At 35.9% G+C, this 15,514-nt stretch overlaps 1 protein-coding gene across 8 annotated transcripts in view; it reads right to left on the bottom strand.

Annotated features, from left to right (window-relative positions):
- The window catches only part of ROBO1 (roundabout guidance receptor 1), a 688,445-nt gene that overhangs the window by 78,900 nt on the left and 594,031 nt on the right, over positions 1–15,514 (bottom strand). For all 8 annotated transcript variants that reach the window (XM_015880144.2, XM_015880189.2, XM_015880164.2 and 5 more), the window contains 3 exons: positions 12,497–12,617; positions 5,526–5,664; positions 4,102–4,229 (listed from right to left, as the gene is read on the bottom strand). In XM_015880144.2, the coding sequence (XP_015735630.1) occupies positions 4,102–4,229; positions 5,526–5,664; positions 12,497–12,617 (388 nt within the window). The remainder of the gene's footprint in view (positions 1–4,101; positions 4,230–5,525; positions 5,665–12,496; positions 12,618–15,514) is intronic.

Below are 15,514 nucleotides of genomic sequence, written 5' to 3'. Positions count from 1 at the left end.
GATGACCAGCAACCATGCTGTCACTGCTACAGTGGTCTCTTGTCCAACAGCATAAGAGGACTTCCTCTGGAATCATAATGTCCAGTGGTTTCAGAGAGTAAGTTTCATTTCAGCATAAATTATAGACTTATCTTTAAAATGGATTTAAAAAAAAATAAAAAATCCTAATCAGGTACTGTAAACAGGAGAAAAGCAAGTGAAAGTAGTTAAAACTACGTAAAACTTTTCACTGCAAGATTTAGTTAGAAGCACTTTTATGATTAAATGTGAATTTTGCATGTTGTTGAAGAAGGCCTATTGCTATTTCCACTAATGGTAAAATGAATCCTTTTTTAGAACAGAGATTCCGAGGCATGTATTCTTGGTAATTTTGTTTATTTTCAGAAAACAGGATTCAGGATTCAGGAAAACAGGATTAAATTGTATATAAAACTAAGCAAAACACATAATCTCCATGAAAAAAATTAAAAGCGTCTTGCATATATATTACATATGTGCGCAATAAATATAACCGATTTGCTTAGTTCTAGAGACTAAGACATTAATCCAGTGGATCCAGAGATACACTTTTCGCCATCATTTCCCTTTGCTGGAGCACATCAGCTACTTATTACAGATCGGTAAAATAAAACGTATTGTACTCCAGGCTGCTTCCTGGCAGCTTGTATTGATTTAGGTACTTAATAATTAATCATCTCCTGAACAAAACTCTCCCACGAATTTTCAGCAGGGTCTACGGATGCCTTACATATGCACTAAATATTGATACCAAATGAAAGCAGCGGACTGCAGCTCTCTAATTTTAAGAAAATGTAAACAACACCAGGATTAAATTTGCTTAACTATTTAAATTTTCAGGAAGAAAGAGATAACTTGACAAACAGCTTTTAGAATGGAATGACTTTTAAGCTGCAACATTAAAATCCTAAGTGAGTGGTTCAGACTTTGAACTTGGTTTAGTACCAGTAGTGAAACTGAAAACAACTACAACAACAAAACCAAAAAAACAAACAACAAAACAGTATGTATGCCTCACTCAGATAGAAGAAACACTTATAATTCCCCAAATTTGGCATCTTTATGCTGGGAAATACTGAATATCCAGAACCTCTGATGCTGGTGCCATAAGCAGGAACAACACTGGAATGGAAATATCCCTTTGACATTCTATATTTCCTACCATTAGCCTCCCATTATATACAGTTGAATCATCTCAGTTGACAATTATGGGTCTGTGGATACAGGGAAAGTTTGTTTCTAGCTTAGATGCTGCAGTGTACACTTGTATGGAGCACTGTAGGGCATATCCTCTGTACCCCAATGCCTGCCAGATCAAACAGGGTCAGCGAGGAACTGAAGGTTCAATTCTGCTATAGCTAATTCTGAAGTATTGCTAGATTCTGGCTAGCTCCCTGGTGAGACACTGGGTTCACTGTTAATCGCCTCTTGTCAACACATCCTTTGTCACCTGGGTATCTCAATTAGCCAGTGTCACAATCTCCACCTCTCAATACCCTAGATAATCCTGGGCTGCAGAACATACACATTTCAATCAGTGTGTGAGGCCTGAGAAATGATGAGCACAGGACCTATCATCTTTTCAGCAGTGCCACTGATTCTGAGTCCTGAGAAGTGTCCTCAAGAGCACAGCTTACAGTACATTCTGCTTTATATCATGTTTAGTTCAGGACAGCAGTTTGACTGCATGGACTCTTGTCAGACTATGACTGCTCCTCTCCTAAAACAGACACACATCTTCTGGGGTTACCACTAACATTTCCTCTCTTTGAAAGGCAACCTGGTATGAAAACATCACCAGCAAACAGACAAACCAACCACCCTTCTTTGTCCTTTGTTGAATTTAAAAGGGACACACAGGTGGCAGATTCAACTTTTGAGGACATGATTTGTAGCACAGCTCTCTATTTACAAACATGTAATGGAAATATTTCTATTCAGCATAAAATAATTCTGAACTTAAGTATTTTTCCTCAGTCAACAGAACACATACCAAAAGTCCACAAGACGTGTCTTTGCATTTCTTTTTATAATTAACCTAAAAAAAATACAACTTGGAGAAACAAAAACAATGCTTTCTTCAAAAAGCTGTTATGATCAAGGTCACCTTAAGCACTGAAACAAGAGGGCCAAATCTACCTCTCTGGATGTAGTATAGCCAATTAGCTGACCCTTCAGAAAAACATGTGGTTTGAACAAGAAAGCACAGGAGGGAAAGGTTTGATTAGAAAAGAACAAGAGCACTATGAGAAGAGAAGTAGGAGAAAGAGGAGGAAAAATATGATAAAACAAATAAATACATAAATAAATAAATAAAAAGGAATGGAAAATGTATGTTTCCTAGGGGAATCTTTTCTTTATTATTATTTTTTACTTTCTTCCATAAACTTAGGATTCCTGGACACTCCAATAAATGGATTTTGATCATAATTTACTGCCTTTAAAACTAAAAATTGGCCTCCCCTGTTAAGATTTCTCATATCAATTCATTCTACAGACATATCAGTGCAGAAAAATGGATCAGGAAATAATCCATTCAGATTGGGAAATCTTATGACAATATCCACAGAGCAAAGTTGTTACTATGTAAATATCTTTGGTATAATATAAGTACTTACAAAATAACATAACTCAAGAATCTTGATTAATCAAGACTTAGGTTACAATATCGTTCCAGAGAGGTACTGTCTTCTTATCTAAATTCAGAAGATCTCACTCTATATCTCTAACAGCTATAAACTTGTCGTTTCATATCTGAGTAGTACCATAAACCCAGATGGAATTAACAGAATGTGTTTGCATATTATTTGAATAGGAATAAGGAGGATTAAGGTTACTGATAGCTTACTTCCTGAAAGGTAACCACTCAATCAGTTATAATGGGATTTTTCTTAATGCTAACATTCTAAAAGATTAACATTTGATGTAAGACATGATCTTCAGAACAAATGGCCATGTTAAAAAGAATTCAGCCTTTTTCTTTTAAATAAACTGCTTACTGCTCATCTGTTAATCTTTTATTTTAAAATGCTGAGCATAAGAGTTGATTTTTTTTTTTTTTTCAAACATAAGGTGTTGGTTTTGATATATAAACATGATGCCTAATGGAAGACAATATCTCCAATTTCTTGGTTTTATGAGAGCTTCAACCAAAGAATTCTTTCCTGTATTTTCCTAACAGCTACAGGTGTTAAGAACACCAAATGTTTCTAGTGGAAAAGGGGAGCAGGTTAAGGACAAGACCTTTCCTGCTACAGTAAATGTGTCAAAAGAAAGGTCTGTTACTAAATAAAATGCTTCTAAGCCTATACTTCCCCTGAACTCCATAATGACTAATTCCCTCTAAACAGAAAAAAGGACAGAAGGACCATCAGTGTGCAGAAGAAAAAAGCTTCAGTATGACATCATTGCCTGTCTGCTAGCCAGGAAAGGAAGAGAAGGATTATCTGAATAGCGAACATCTGGATTGTGTGTATAAAGGCAATGAAGAATTTTTATACATATTAGTTCACTGAGTTCCACTGAATTTTATCTTACAAAGAAACAGTAGTGCTACGCTATGCTTTTATAATGAAAAAGCAACAGAAATTCCAGTGGTCTGGGTTAATGTATTAAAAGATACACACACACATCTATCATTCACTGCTTCTTTACTACATTTAATTGAAAAAGTTCAGCAGATACCTGAAGCTAAAATTAAAGCAAAATAGTTTGGCACAACTGGTTTTACTCTTTCCATTAGCATTTCAGATACAAAGATGGTACGTAACATAATTCTGATCACACAAATTCAGAATGTACTCAATCCCCCATCCCAGTAACATGAAGTCTGCTTACAAGAAATGCTATGTTTGAAATTCTTTTGTTCCTTAAGAGTACAATTTAAACTAAAACTATATTTTCGCAATACATTTTTACAGTGCAGCACAGAGATACTACATAACTGTCAACTGTGCTTACATTTTTACTTGGGTTGCTCCCAGACTCTACTAGTCTGTCTATACCAAGCCTAAGAAGTTGCTGCATAAGAAACCCATTTCCCTTAACTGCAGGTTGGAGCAATACATAATGAAATATTCTTACCTTGCACTGTTAGAGTTGCTGATGCTTCAGCTTTTCCAACCATATTTTCCGCTACACAAGTATACGATCCCATGTCTCCTGCCATAACTTTCCGGATTTTCAGGGTATGATCATCACGGATTTCATATCTTTAAATATACATAGTAAAATATAACTAAGGTAAGCAATACAGAACTAAAAACTAAGACCTAAGTCAGAACCTTGTACAACTTCTATAAAGGGTAAGAGCACAATGTTTTTCCATTGGAATTTTTTATTCATCCATTTCCTGCATTTGTAAATTGTTATGAATCAAGAACGTAAAAACAAACTTTTCAAAGCAAAATATATCTATAAATATGCAAACATGTTTATGATTTAATTTCCAGCACTGATCAGTTTCTCTGACATCACTAGAATTTCTCTAGTGTAATGCAATTGTAAAGCTCTACTGCAGAACCTTGTAAGTGTTAGAATTCTATTAACAGGTAAATTTGATAATAGTTTAACAGTAGTTATTATTTTCACCATAATTTTTCCATCTGAATTGAATATTTCTTTATTATTATTATTTTAACTTATTATTATCATTCAATATGGTTGAAAAGAAAACATTGTCCTCAGGAAGATGAGAATTACTTAAAATTCAAGATAAATCACAAAACATTCAATTTTTTTTTTTTAAAGAATAATGTGGCCTTTTACCATTTCCTCTCCTTTCGTCACCTTTTCTTCCTCTTTAAATAATGCTGTCAATGTGTTTCTCTTCAAGGAAAACAGACATTTCTCTTAAAAATGCACTAACTTTTATTGAAGCTACAGACTAGATTAACAGGAATCTGAATTTGAATGACAACTGATACTGTGTCTTCTTCAATTCCCTTCCACTGTCCCCATCAGGTTTTTAAGTGAAGTTTGGTAATTTCAAGAAAATAACTAAGTAATCTATCACAGAATTATGTGCCCTTTTAATAAGGTATATTACTTTTTGGTCTCAATTGCAGCAAATACAGGGGGAAAAAAAGTTAGACTCTTAATAACAAAACCGGGTTTGATCAAGGCTGCTTGGTACATTACCATATTGCATTTCACATCAATTGCAATTCCAATACTTCTTGTTGGTGTAACCTAATTTATCTGTTATACATTCCCCATCAGTTTTAATAATTACAGAAGACTTATCAGGTAGAGAATTAATCTGTCTCAAATATTACTGACTCAACTGAGTTCTTTTTTGTTACATTTGTGTGTTGTCACAACAGAAGGTTTGGAAGAAGTAGTCCTTAATTTTTAATATAAATTATAATTTCAGAGCTCCGTGTTAATTAGAAATATCTCATTAGGCTATCTAAATTCAAGAAAAAATATTGCTAGCTGTCAGATGGCTATGTCATGTGCCAAACTAATTGTCAACAGAATGATAATTGCATATCTACTGCACATACCTTGCTTTTGGTAATTCCCCATCATCTTTCCTCCATCTTACTGTAGGGACTGGGTCACCTCTTGCCTCACATTTAAACTCGGCACTGTCATCCACAGTTACAGCCAAATTACTTGGTCTCTTCACAAAAGATGGTCTTTCTAAAAGGGGAAAATGAACAAATGAATAAATAAATACATAGAATTAGTCCAGCAGTTCTGTGCCTGAACTGTGAAACTGTGATTTTCCCTATCTTCCACTTGTTAGAGCAATGGAAACAGTGGGATGAATCCAATGGAGCTAATTCTACCACTGTTCCTCTGGTTCCTAGACTTGGGATAAGATCTCAGCCAGTGGACACATTCTGTAGCCATGTAGGCAGCTAGTAGTATTCTCCTCAGGATCCAAACACAGTCTTCTTTCTTATATATCATAATATCAAATGTAACTGAAGGAAACTGCAACTTAAACAGCTAATCTGAATATGTACAGGTCCTCAGAAAGAAGTGGACCTACTCCAAGGCCTCAGACAAATGACTACATATCCACTGCAAAGCTTCAAACAGGGGGCACAAACTAAATACTATCCCATTAGATTCTGGCACAGTATCTCTATGAGGATGCTTGCACACCTCTGCAGCAGCTAGTTTGGTGCACATATTTCCACTGCTACTTTAGAAAGAGACATTTTTCTTTCATGAGCACATCTAAAGTAAGCAAAAAGATTTTGTATTTTTCCATAATTCTGGTTCTCAAACATTGCTGTTATTCATGACATACATGGTAGGACATAGATTACCCCAGTTCTAGGGGGTTATCTCACTAGAGTCAGATATACATTTTTCAGCACAGGCCATACTGTTGTGGCAACCCTTCTACAAGCTGGAAATTTCAGGAAAGAAATGAATACATTTTTCTACCTACAGCAGGGTCCGAAGCTTTATGATGCTGTGCTATCCATAGATTTTTACACTGGGGGGACAGTGAGGTTTGCACAGGCACAAGAAAGAAAAGCATTTTGACAACTACTGAGATACTCCGGGAATTACTCATCTGGAAAGGCAGCACCAGATGACAACAGGGTGTCCATGAGAGAATGGGAATGCTTTGCATGTTCCACTGCTTAATGCAGATGAAGGTGTGAAAACTTTAAGGAAGTTGAGAAGACAGCTACATGCTTAGACATGTACACATTAATGAAATACATATCAGCCCACTAAAATTGGAAGAGTCTGAAGCCACTGGCACAATGAGGAACTGTAAATATTAAAAAAAAATACACTAATATTTCTAACAAGAGTACAAAAGAACCAGACAGGAGAAAAGACAGCTTCATATTCTTAGTATGCAACATTATAAAGCCTCAATAAATGGTTTATAAAGGACTGAATTGGAAAAGACAACACAAAACCATATGAAAGGACTTCTATTAGTCTGGAGGATTTCCAGATCCAGGACACCTGTCTCACTGAAAACTTACCTTTGTTTTGCTTTATGATACTAAACAGACAATATTAATACAGCAGGCTGATCTTTATGCTGTCAATAAAAGCCCTGTTTCATATTCAGTAAGTAAAAATTGAAACAAGAAAAAAGCAAACAAACAAACAAAAAATTATAGACATACATACATGCATCTATTTTCTTATAGGTTCAATAAAGATGCAATCTGGATGTACCAGATTAAAAATCACAGTAAGAATACTTAAGGGAAAAAATATTAATTAAATAATAAATAAACTTAAATAAACTTAATTCTGTAAAATAAAAAGGACCAATCTGGTAAGAATATGATTGCTGACCAATGGGAAAAACAAACAAACAAACAAAAAACACACACACACAAAAAAACCAAACAGTGAACATTCAGGAACAAACAAATAAAAAACTCCCCAACACAATCAGAAACTATACGGACAATGCTGCATTGTTTCAATCTACAACACTTGATAATAAAGATTAGATTATGCGACAAGATGACAAGATCCACACAAGATTTCATTGTAGAAGGTCAGTAAAGGAAACCCCAAAATACATATATTCATTTGGACACAATACAGCAACAATATCAAAAACGCTACAATTAAATTAGAATAACATCACAGAACAATTGTCCCACTGTCAGATTTTATCTTACTATGACTCCTGAAATCTGATGTAAAGATATGATTGCCCAATGAGTTCTAAGGTTCTGTTTTACATAATTTCTGATGGTAATGTAAAACCAAGGAGGTATGAACTGACAACATACTTGGTCAAATGATTACTGTTGCAGAAAAACTTTTTCCAATATTTTCTGCAGTCTCTTCTGTGTGCCTGATCAATTTGTATTGCATGTACTTAGGAAATACTTACCCAAAGACAGTTTCTTCCTCTTCAGATTCCCATCAAACCCATCTCAAGACTGAGATCTATATTCGGGATTCAAGATCAGCTACAATATGCAGTTTCAGCATATTTTGTATATCTTAGCTTTGTCCTCTGACAGTGGAATTGATAACAACAGAGTAATGTATTTGGAGTGAGGAAGAAAAAAGTATTTCTACAATCCTTACATTTTCCTGCATATTAATCTTTAATTCCTTTTAACGTATTGAATATTCTATGATTATGTATTGAGGATTGCACTGTAAGAGAACAGAACTGAATAGTTCAGTTGGAAGTTGAACACTGACTGGCACTGGGCATTCAACTATCTCCCTGTAGGAAGACTGTTCCAGTGTATAGCCACCCTTACATTAAAGAAATGAATCCCAGTGTCCAGTGTAAGCCTACCCTGTAGCAGCTTTGTGCCCTTCCCTCATGCTCTGTGATTAGTTCCCAAGTGCAGAGCCCTGTACCTCCCTCTGCAGCCCCTTCTTAGGCAGCTACAGTGGACAATAAGGTCACCTCTCAGCCTCTTTTTCTCCAGACTGGACAGCCCAAGTGTCCTCAGCCTCTCCTCACAGGACATGCCTTCCAGCCCTGTTATCAGCTTTGTTGCCCTCCTCTGGATGCTCTCAAGGGGTCTCATCATTCTTTCCGTATGGTGGAGCCCATAACTATACACAATATTTAAGGTGAGACCACACCAATGCTCAACACAAGAGAATTGCCTCTTTTTAATACAGTTCCAAGATGTGGTTTGTACCCTTGGCTGCCAGGGCACACTACTAACTCACACTAAGCCTGCTGTCACCAGCACACCCAGATCCCTTTCTGCTGAGCTGTTCTCCATCCATTCATCATCTATACTGTGCCTATGGCAGGTATTACTCTGTCCCAAGTTTGGAATTTCCTTTGAAGAACTTCATGCTATTGTTGAGTGTTCCAATACACTTAAATCACTTTGCAAGGACTCTCAACCCTTCAAGGATTCAACAGCACCTCCCAGTTTAGAATCATAAGTGGACTTGTTGAGGATGCACTCTGCTTCTGTATGCAGAACATTGATAAAAATGTTGAACAGAATTGAACCTTGGGACATACTGTTCCCTAGTTCATTTCCCTACAAAAGAGTAATAGTACAAGAGCTTTTGTCTGCTTATTCATAACACTGTTATTCAAGTGGTTAAAGGAATTGCACTGATACTAGTTTGAGTGTCTATCTTTGTCAGACAATTTTTTGGTAAATGCAAGGGAAGTTGAGCAGGGAAAACTTTGAAACTTTCTAATGCTACAGACTCTGGCTTATAATCCTCCCTCTGATCTAAAGCAGGCCTTAAAGCAAAATTTCAACTTCCAGATAACAAAAAACCACAAACAGATTTATGCTGAAAGATATTAATATATGAGGTCAGAATGCTTCTCATGCTTTTTGACTTATATCTAAAGTTGGACTTGATAAGACAGTCCAAGCTTGTCCTTTTTTAAAAGAAATGCTCACTAGTTTATCCAGGATGAATATCAGAATTATATTTGAAGAGAAAACCACATGGAGTAAAATTCAAAGGAATATCTCTCTACTGAGTCCCTCTTATAAGTTTTCAGAAAGAGTAATATTTTCCAGCATAACGTAAATGTAACAGTTCATATAGTGATTCTCTGGTTTGTAGTAGGCTGATACCATTACAGTTGAGTAGGAGCCCAGATTACTTATATAAATACATTCTTCTTTCAATCTTGGATTTTGCTTGGAAGTTTTTAAAGGCTATTTAGTGATAAATTTCCAATGTAAATCAAATGAAGTCTCCTTTAGCTTCTAAAAAGTTATCACACTATCTTGCCGGATATTCGAACTCAACAGTTTAAAAATGGCATACAAGCTCCATTTATTAAGGAAAATACTGGTTCATATAAAAATCTGAACAAGACTTCAAGTTGCTTGCAACATATTTCTAAATACTAGTGAAGACAGATGACAGTGCAAAGCTGACAAGACAGACCTTAAAACTGAATTAAAAGTTCTGCAGTCAGCAGAACCGTTACTTTGGATTTTTGTAGGAGCTGATTTTGGACCAGGTTGACAGGGTCCCTTGCGAGGCAGTTCTGAAGGACAAAGTAGTCCACAAAGACCAGACATTATTCAAGAATGACATCTTGAAGGCACAGGAGCATGCTGTTCTTATGTGCTGAAAGAAAAGCTTGTGGGAAAGAAGATCAACATGTCTGAATAGAAAGCTTCTTCTGGAACTCATGAAAAATAATAGAGTTTATGACCTTTGGAAGATGAAGCAGGCAACTCAGGAAGACTACAAAAAATGTCATGATGTTATGCAGGGAGGAAATTATAAGGCCCAAAACCCAGCTAGAACTAAACTTGCCACTACAGTAAAAGACAATAAAAATGTTTTTATAAATACATAAGCAATAAAAGAGGGACTAAGGAGAATCTCCATCCTTTATTGGGTATGATGGAAACATACTGACAAGAGATGAGGAAAGGCTGAGATACTAAACATCTTCTTTGCCTCAGTCATTATTAGTAAAAGTAATTTTTTCTCATGGCATCCAGCCCGTTCAGCTTCAACACAAAGGCAAAGAACAGCATGAAACCTTAATAATCTATGGGAAAATGTAACCTACCACATCTACAAATCTATGGGGATGGGGTCCACCCAAGGGTACTGAAGGAGGTGGTGGAAGTGCTTGCCAAACCTTCTATACTTTACCAGCCCTCATATTTTAACTGGCAATGTCCCAGTTTACTGGAGGTTGGTGAATGTAACACTTGTCTACAAGAAGGGCAGAAAAGTCGATCTGGGGAACTACAGGACTGTCAGTCTGAGCTTGGTGCCAGGGAAGGTCATGGAACAGATCAGCCTGAGTGAAATCATTCAGCATATACAGGACAATGAGGCAATCAGGCCCAGCAAGCATAGATTCATGAAAGAGATCCTGATTGACCAGCCCAAAAACATTTTGTGACAAGATGATCCACTCAGTAGAATAAGGAAATGCTGTGGATGTAGTTTAGTTGGAGTTAGCAAGGCTGTATTTGATACAGTTTCCCACAGTTTTTGCCTGAAGAACCTGTCTACTCATGGATTAGACAGAGGTACTGTTAGCTGAGTAGAAGTCTGCCTGGATGGACAGGTCCAAAGGGTTGCTGCAAGTGGAGTTAAACCCATTTGACAACCAGTCATAAATGATGTGTCCCAGAGCTCAGTGTTGGGGTTAGTTTTGTTTAAAATCTATAAATTATATTGATGAGGAGACTGAATGTACTCTAAGTTTACAGACAACACTGAGTGGGAGTTGAGCTGCTTGAGGGTAAGAGAGTTCTGGTGAGGGATCTGGATAGGCTGGATTGATACAACACTTCAAATTGCATAACATTCAAAAGGACTAAATGCAGGTGTTGCATCTGGGTCATAATAACCCCATGCAGTAATATAGTCCTGGGGAAGTGTGGCTGGAAAGCTGCCTGGCAGAAAAGGACCCAGAGGTCCTAGTCAACAAATATCAAAACATTAGTCAGCAGCATGTCCATATGGCAACAAACGCCAATGGAATCTTGGCTTGCATCAGAAATAGCATGGCCAGCAGGACTAGGGAAGTGATTGCCCCCTTGTACATGATACTGATGAGACCACACCTCAAATACTGTGTTCAGTTTTAGGGCCCCTCACTACAGAAATGATACTGAGTTAATCAATAGTGTGCAGAGAATAACAATGAAGTTGGTAAAAAGACTAGAAAATAAAATAAAGATTGGCTGATAGAACTGGGGCTACTTAGTCTTGGGAAAAGGAGGCTGAGATGAAACCTCACTGCTCTCTGCAACTACCTGAAAGCAGTTTGCGGCAAAGAGGGTGTCCATCTCTTCTCTCAACTGACAAGCGATAGTACAGAAGGAAACAGACTGAGGAAGCTTTAGACTGGATATCAGAAATAAAATAAAATAATAAAAGAAATTTAAAATAACTGATTTGCTTCAACAATAAGGAAAAAAATAAGCCTCTTCTTAGTGATGTCACTTGTATTTTTGTTGGTCATATTGTATATTAAGGTCCCAGTCAAGGGACACTGGCACTATTTTTGGTTTGAAAACCAAATATGAAAGTACAACAAAACAAGAATGATTGCAAAGCCATAAACTGATGATCAGACACGGTTACCTTAAAGTGCTTTTCCAGTCTAGATGATTCTGTGAATGTAATTGCTATCCATTCTTTAGAATAGACATATTCTAAAGATAATAGATACGATAACAACATTTGGAAGAATGACCTCAAGTTTCACCAGGGAGGTTCACACTGGATATTTAAAAAAATATATTCTCTAAAAGGGTTTTCAGGCTCATCCAGGGATGTGGTAGAGTCATCGTCATTGGAGGTGTTCAAGAAATGTTTGGATATGGTATTAAGGGATGTAACTTAGTTGGGAAATGCTGGTAGTAGGCAGATGGTTGTACTAGAGAATCTTGGAGGTCTTTTTCAAACTTGGAGATTCTATGATTGTATGATAAACACTGAAAACTCTTAATTAAAAGGCTTTTGAGGAAAAACAAAGTTGGACATTTTCATATTTGTGGACATTTTCATTAACACAGACTTAAAGGAGAGTTCTTACCTAAAACAGTGAGCTCTGCAACTTCGCTTTCACGTTCTCCAACCATATTTGTTCCAACACAAACATATTTGCCAGCATCATTCTTTCTTGTGTATGTGATCATAAGTTTTCCACCTCTGATCTAGGACAAATCAAGGACAATAGAAAATAACTTAAGAGGAAGGAATGATTTAACAGTATTTATTAACTTGAAAAATACTGAAGCTCAAGGAACGTATAGAAGAAAACAATAAATAAAAGCCATGGGTGAAACTACATAAAAGGATCTAATGTGGTCAGTGACAAGAAGAGGGTGTTCAATATATGCATACTCTTTATATTTTGCACAAGTTGCCTGCAGCTAGAAATCTATCCTTGAAACCGTGACATCTTGAGCTGTGTTGGTCTCTTATCATCATTGTAAGATGTACACACACAAAGATGACAGTCAGTTATTGAGATAAATGAACATGCACGTGCAACATAGATAGCATTGCATACAAAATTCATTCTTTTGCCTTTGGCACTCATTGTTTGAGAACATTAAAGATGCATCCTTTTTAATCCACAGCCTAGTAATGCTTTAAGTTTAATGGGGATTTCAAGTATGGATAATAACAATAATAAAAAGTAACCTGCAAATGCACATATTTGAAGAACTTGAAACTTCTAGATTGTTAACCTACTGAAACAGTAAGCATGAGGGGAGAGCATAACTTAAGCTGATAATCTACCTATATTTTTCTTGTTTTACCTATCCCTAAATCACAGAATACAATTTACTTTCAATTAATCAATAAAAAGGGTTTTAAAAAGCAATTACAGACTATTTCCATAGTTATTTAGGAATACCTATATGTTCAGATATATGTGCAGAAATTAAAACATCAGTATTGAACATGCTGAGTGTAACTAAGAAATGTATTTGCACATCACAAGAATTTACTGAACCTGCTGATGATTTCACATCCATGTAAACTGGAAGCTGTGATTTTCACGCGTCTTAATAGCTTAAGTCCTGCTGACAATCAGTAGTACTTGTGCTCCTCTGTGACTTTGGCATTTAAGAAAATCCTCTCCAAAGCACTTACACCCTAACACAACTGTGCATTTTGCACAAATTTTAAACACTGGCAAGAACTATTCTATGAATTTCTTCAAGAAATCATCACAAATCCTCTTCAAAGCACAGATGGAAAATAAGCTTTAGAGCAGAAACATTTGAACAATTAAAAATTACTGAAAGCTGATTTTCTTCCAAGTTATTTGAGATTTACATATGGATTTAGAGGAAATATTCTCTGATGTCTTGCATAAACCTATGAACATTCTCCTTCTAGTCTCATGCTCTTTGAGGCAGATTTTTCAAACATATGGCATGCCTACGGAAAGTAACTGTGGTTCCAAGATAGAAGTTCTTAATGCATTTAGACTTTTGTGTTGCTTTATTTTTTACCTCTTTTTTTTTTTTTTTTCCTTATTTTCTTTTAAAGCAAAAGAGAGTTTAAGAACTTTAGCAATAATGAAGATAACCTATGAATAAAAATATGATGAATTATGCCATAATGATAAAATGATGATAAAATGTATCAGAAGTGAATGCAGAATTACACACATCTATAATTAAGCATTCACAGATGGCTAGAAGAAATTGTACTTCCTCTGCTGGTCCACTGCCCAGGTTTTCCATTGAGTTCTAACAATTAATTGCCTATCATCCGAGTAAGACTAATCAAAACCTTCTACTTATTAACAAGACATTGCAAATCAAATCTGTAGCTATGACAAAATTATGTTCTACGTGTGCAATGTTTGCCGCTTTTTCTCTCTATAGAAATTCTTACAAATACTTAAGTATTATGAACCAATGGCCTTGCCTAACAACGTACACAATGGAATATATGTATGTGCATTTTTGTAGCTATATCATATCTCGTATTAAAAGCAGTAAGCAGCCAAATCACATTTGGAGGTACAATCTGAAATTGTAACACATCAGAACTTTTCATAGTCTGTGTACACTTCACAGTTAACCAGGAATTTTAGTTTGAGTGCTTCAAACCTTCTTCTCATATTTGTGCCTCTGCTCAGAACATGCCAACCGGACTTCAAAGTAGTAATGGTTTGAATAAGCAAGAGGCAGTGTAACATTACATAGCAAACATCCAGAAAAGTTTTTATATACTAAATACAAAAATAGTTCCTTTCTTCCCAGTGAACAAGACATATTAAACTTCATTAAACTTATTCCCGTAGATGCTGCATACCTTGGGAAAAGAATTGCTTTGCTAGCTGCCAAAGCCTTAAATTAGATTTTGAAAATATGGAAGCAAGTATGTTATTTTATTTATACAGAAATGATGCTATGACACCTTTTGACTTTTAACATCTCCTCAAAGTTTCATTCTGCTCTATCAATTTACTAGGGTCCTGCAAGTAAACAATATGAAAATAGTACTGAATACTGATGGGAAAAAGAAGATTGCAATCAGCAGATGATCTCTGGTTGCCTGTAACACATATGTAGTAACATAGATGCTAACAGAATATATGATAACATGGTGATTTACAAAGACTTTCTGAAAGCTATTGTCTATGATGTACCTGCCTGATTATATTTTACTTCCCATGAGTAAACTGCCCATTCAAGCAAGCCTACTTCATTTATTTTTTTAAAATAGTTAGAGATGTTGATACAGAAAACTCCAGGCACCCACATAGTTAACTAGAATTGTCCAGAATTGTAAATTATGACCACCCAGCAGCCTAAAATCATAGAAATAATGCATCAAATTGGTCAGCCAATAAATGAAATCCATAAAAACTTACCCAAGGGTTCTACAACATACCACCAGGTATTCGAAATAGCTGTACAAATATATACTTATCCTGCAACCATATTTTATACACCTAAGTTTGTGTGTGTTTGTAAATTGCTGTATAAATGAATTCACACCTATCTGTCCATATTAAATGTTTTATATATGTGGGTGATTCGTTTTCTATTCAGAGAAATTTGCTATGTAATACGAGAAAAAA

The sequence above is a fragment of the Coturnix japonica genome, chromosome 1 (genome assembly GCF_001577835.2).
Source record: "Coturnix japonica isolate 7356 chromosome 1, Coturnix japonica 2.1, whole genome shotgun sequence".
NCBI classification, from domain to species: domain Eukaryota; kingdom Metazoa; phylum Chordata; class Aves; order Galliformes; family Phasianidae; genus Coturnix; species Coturnix japonica.
This window is presented reverse-complemented; position numbering and strand designations above follow the sequence as displayed.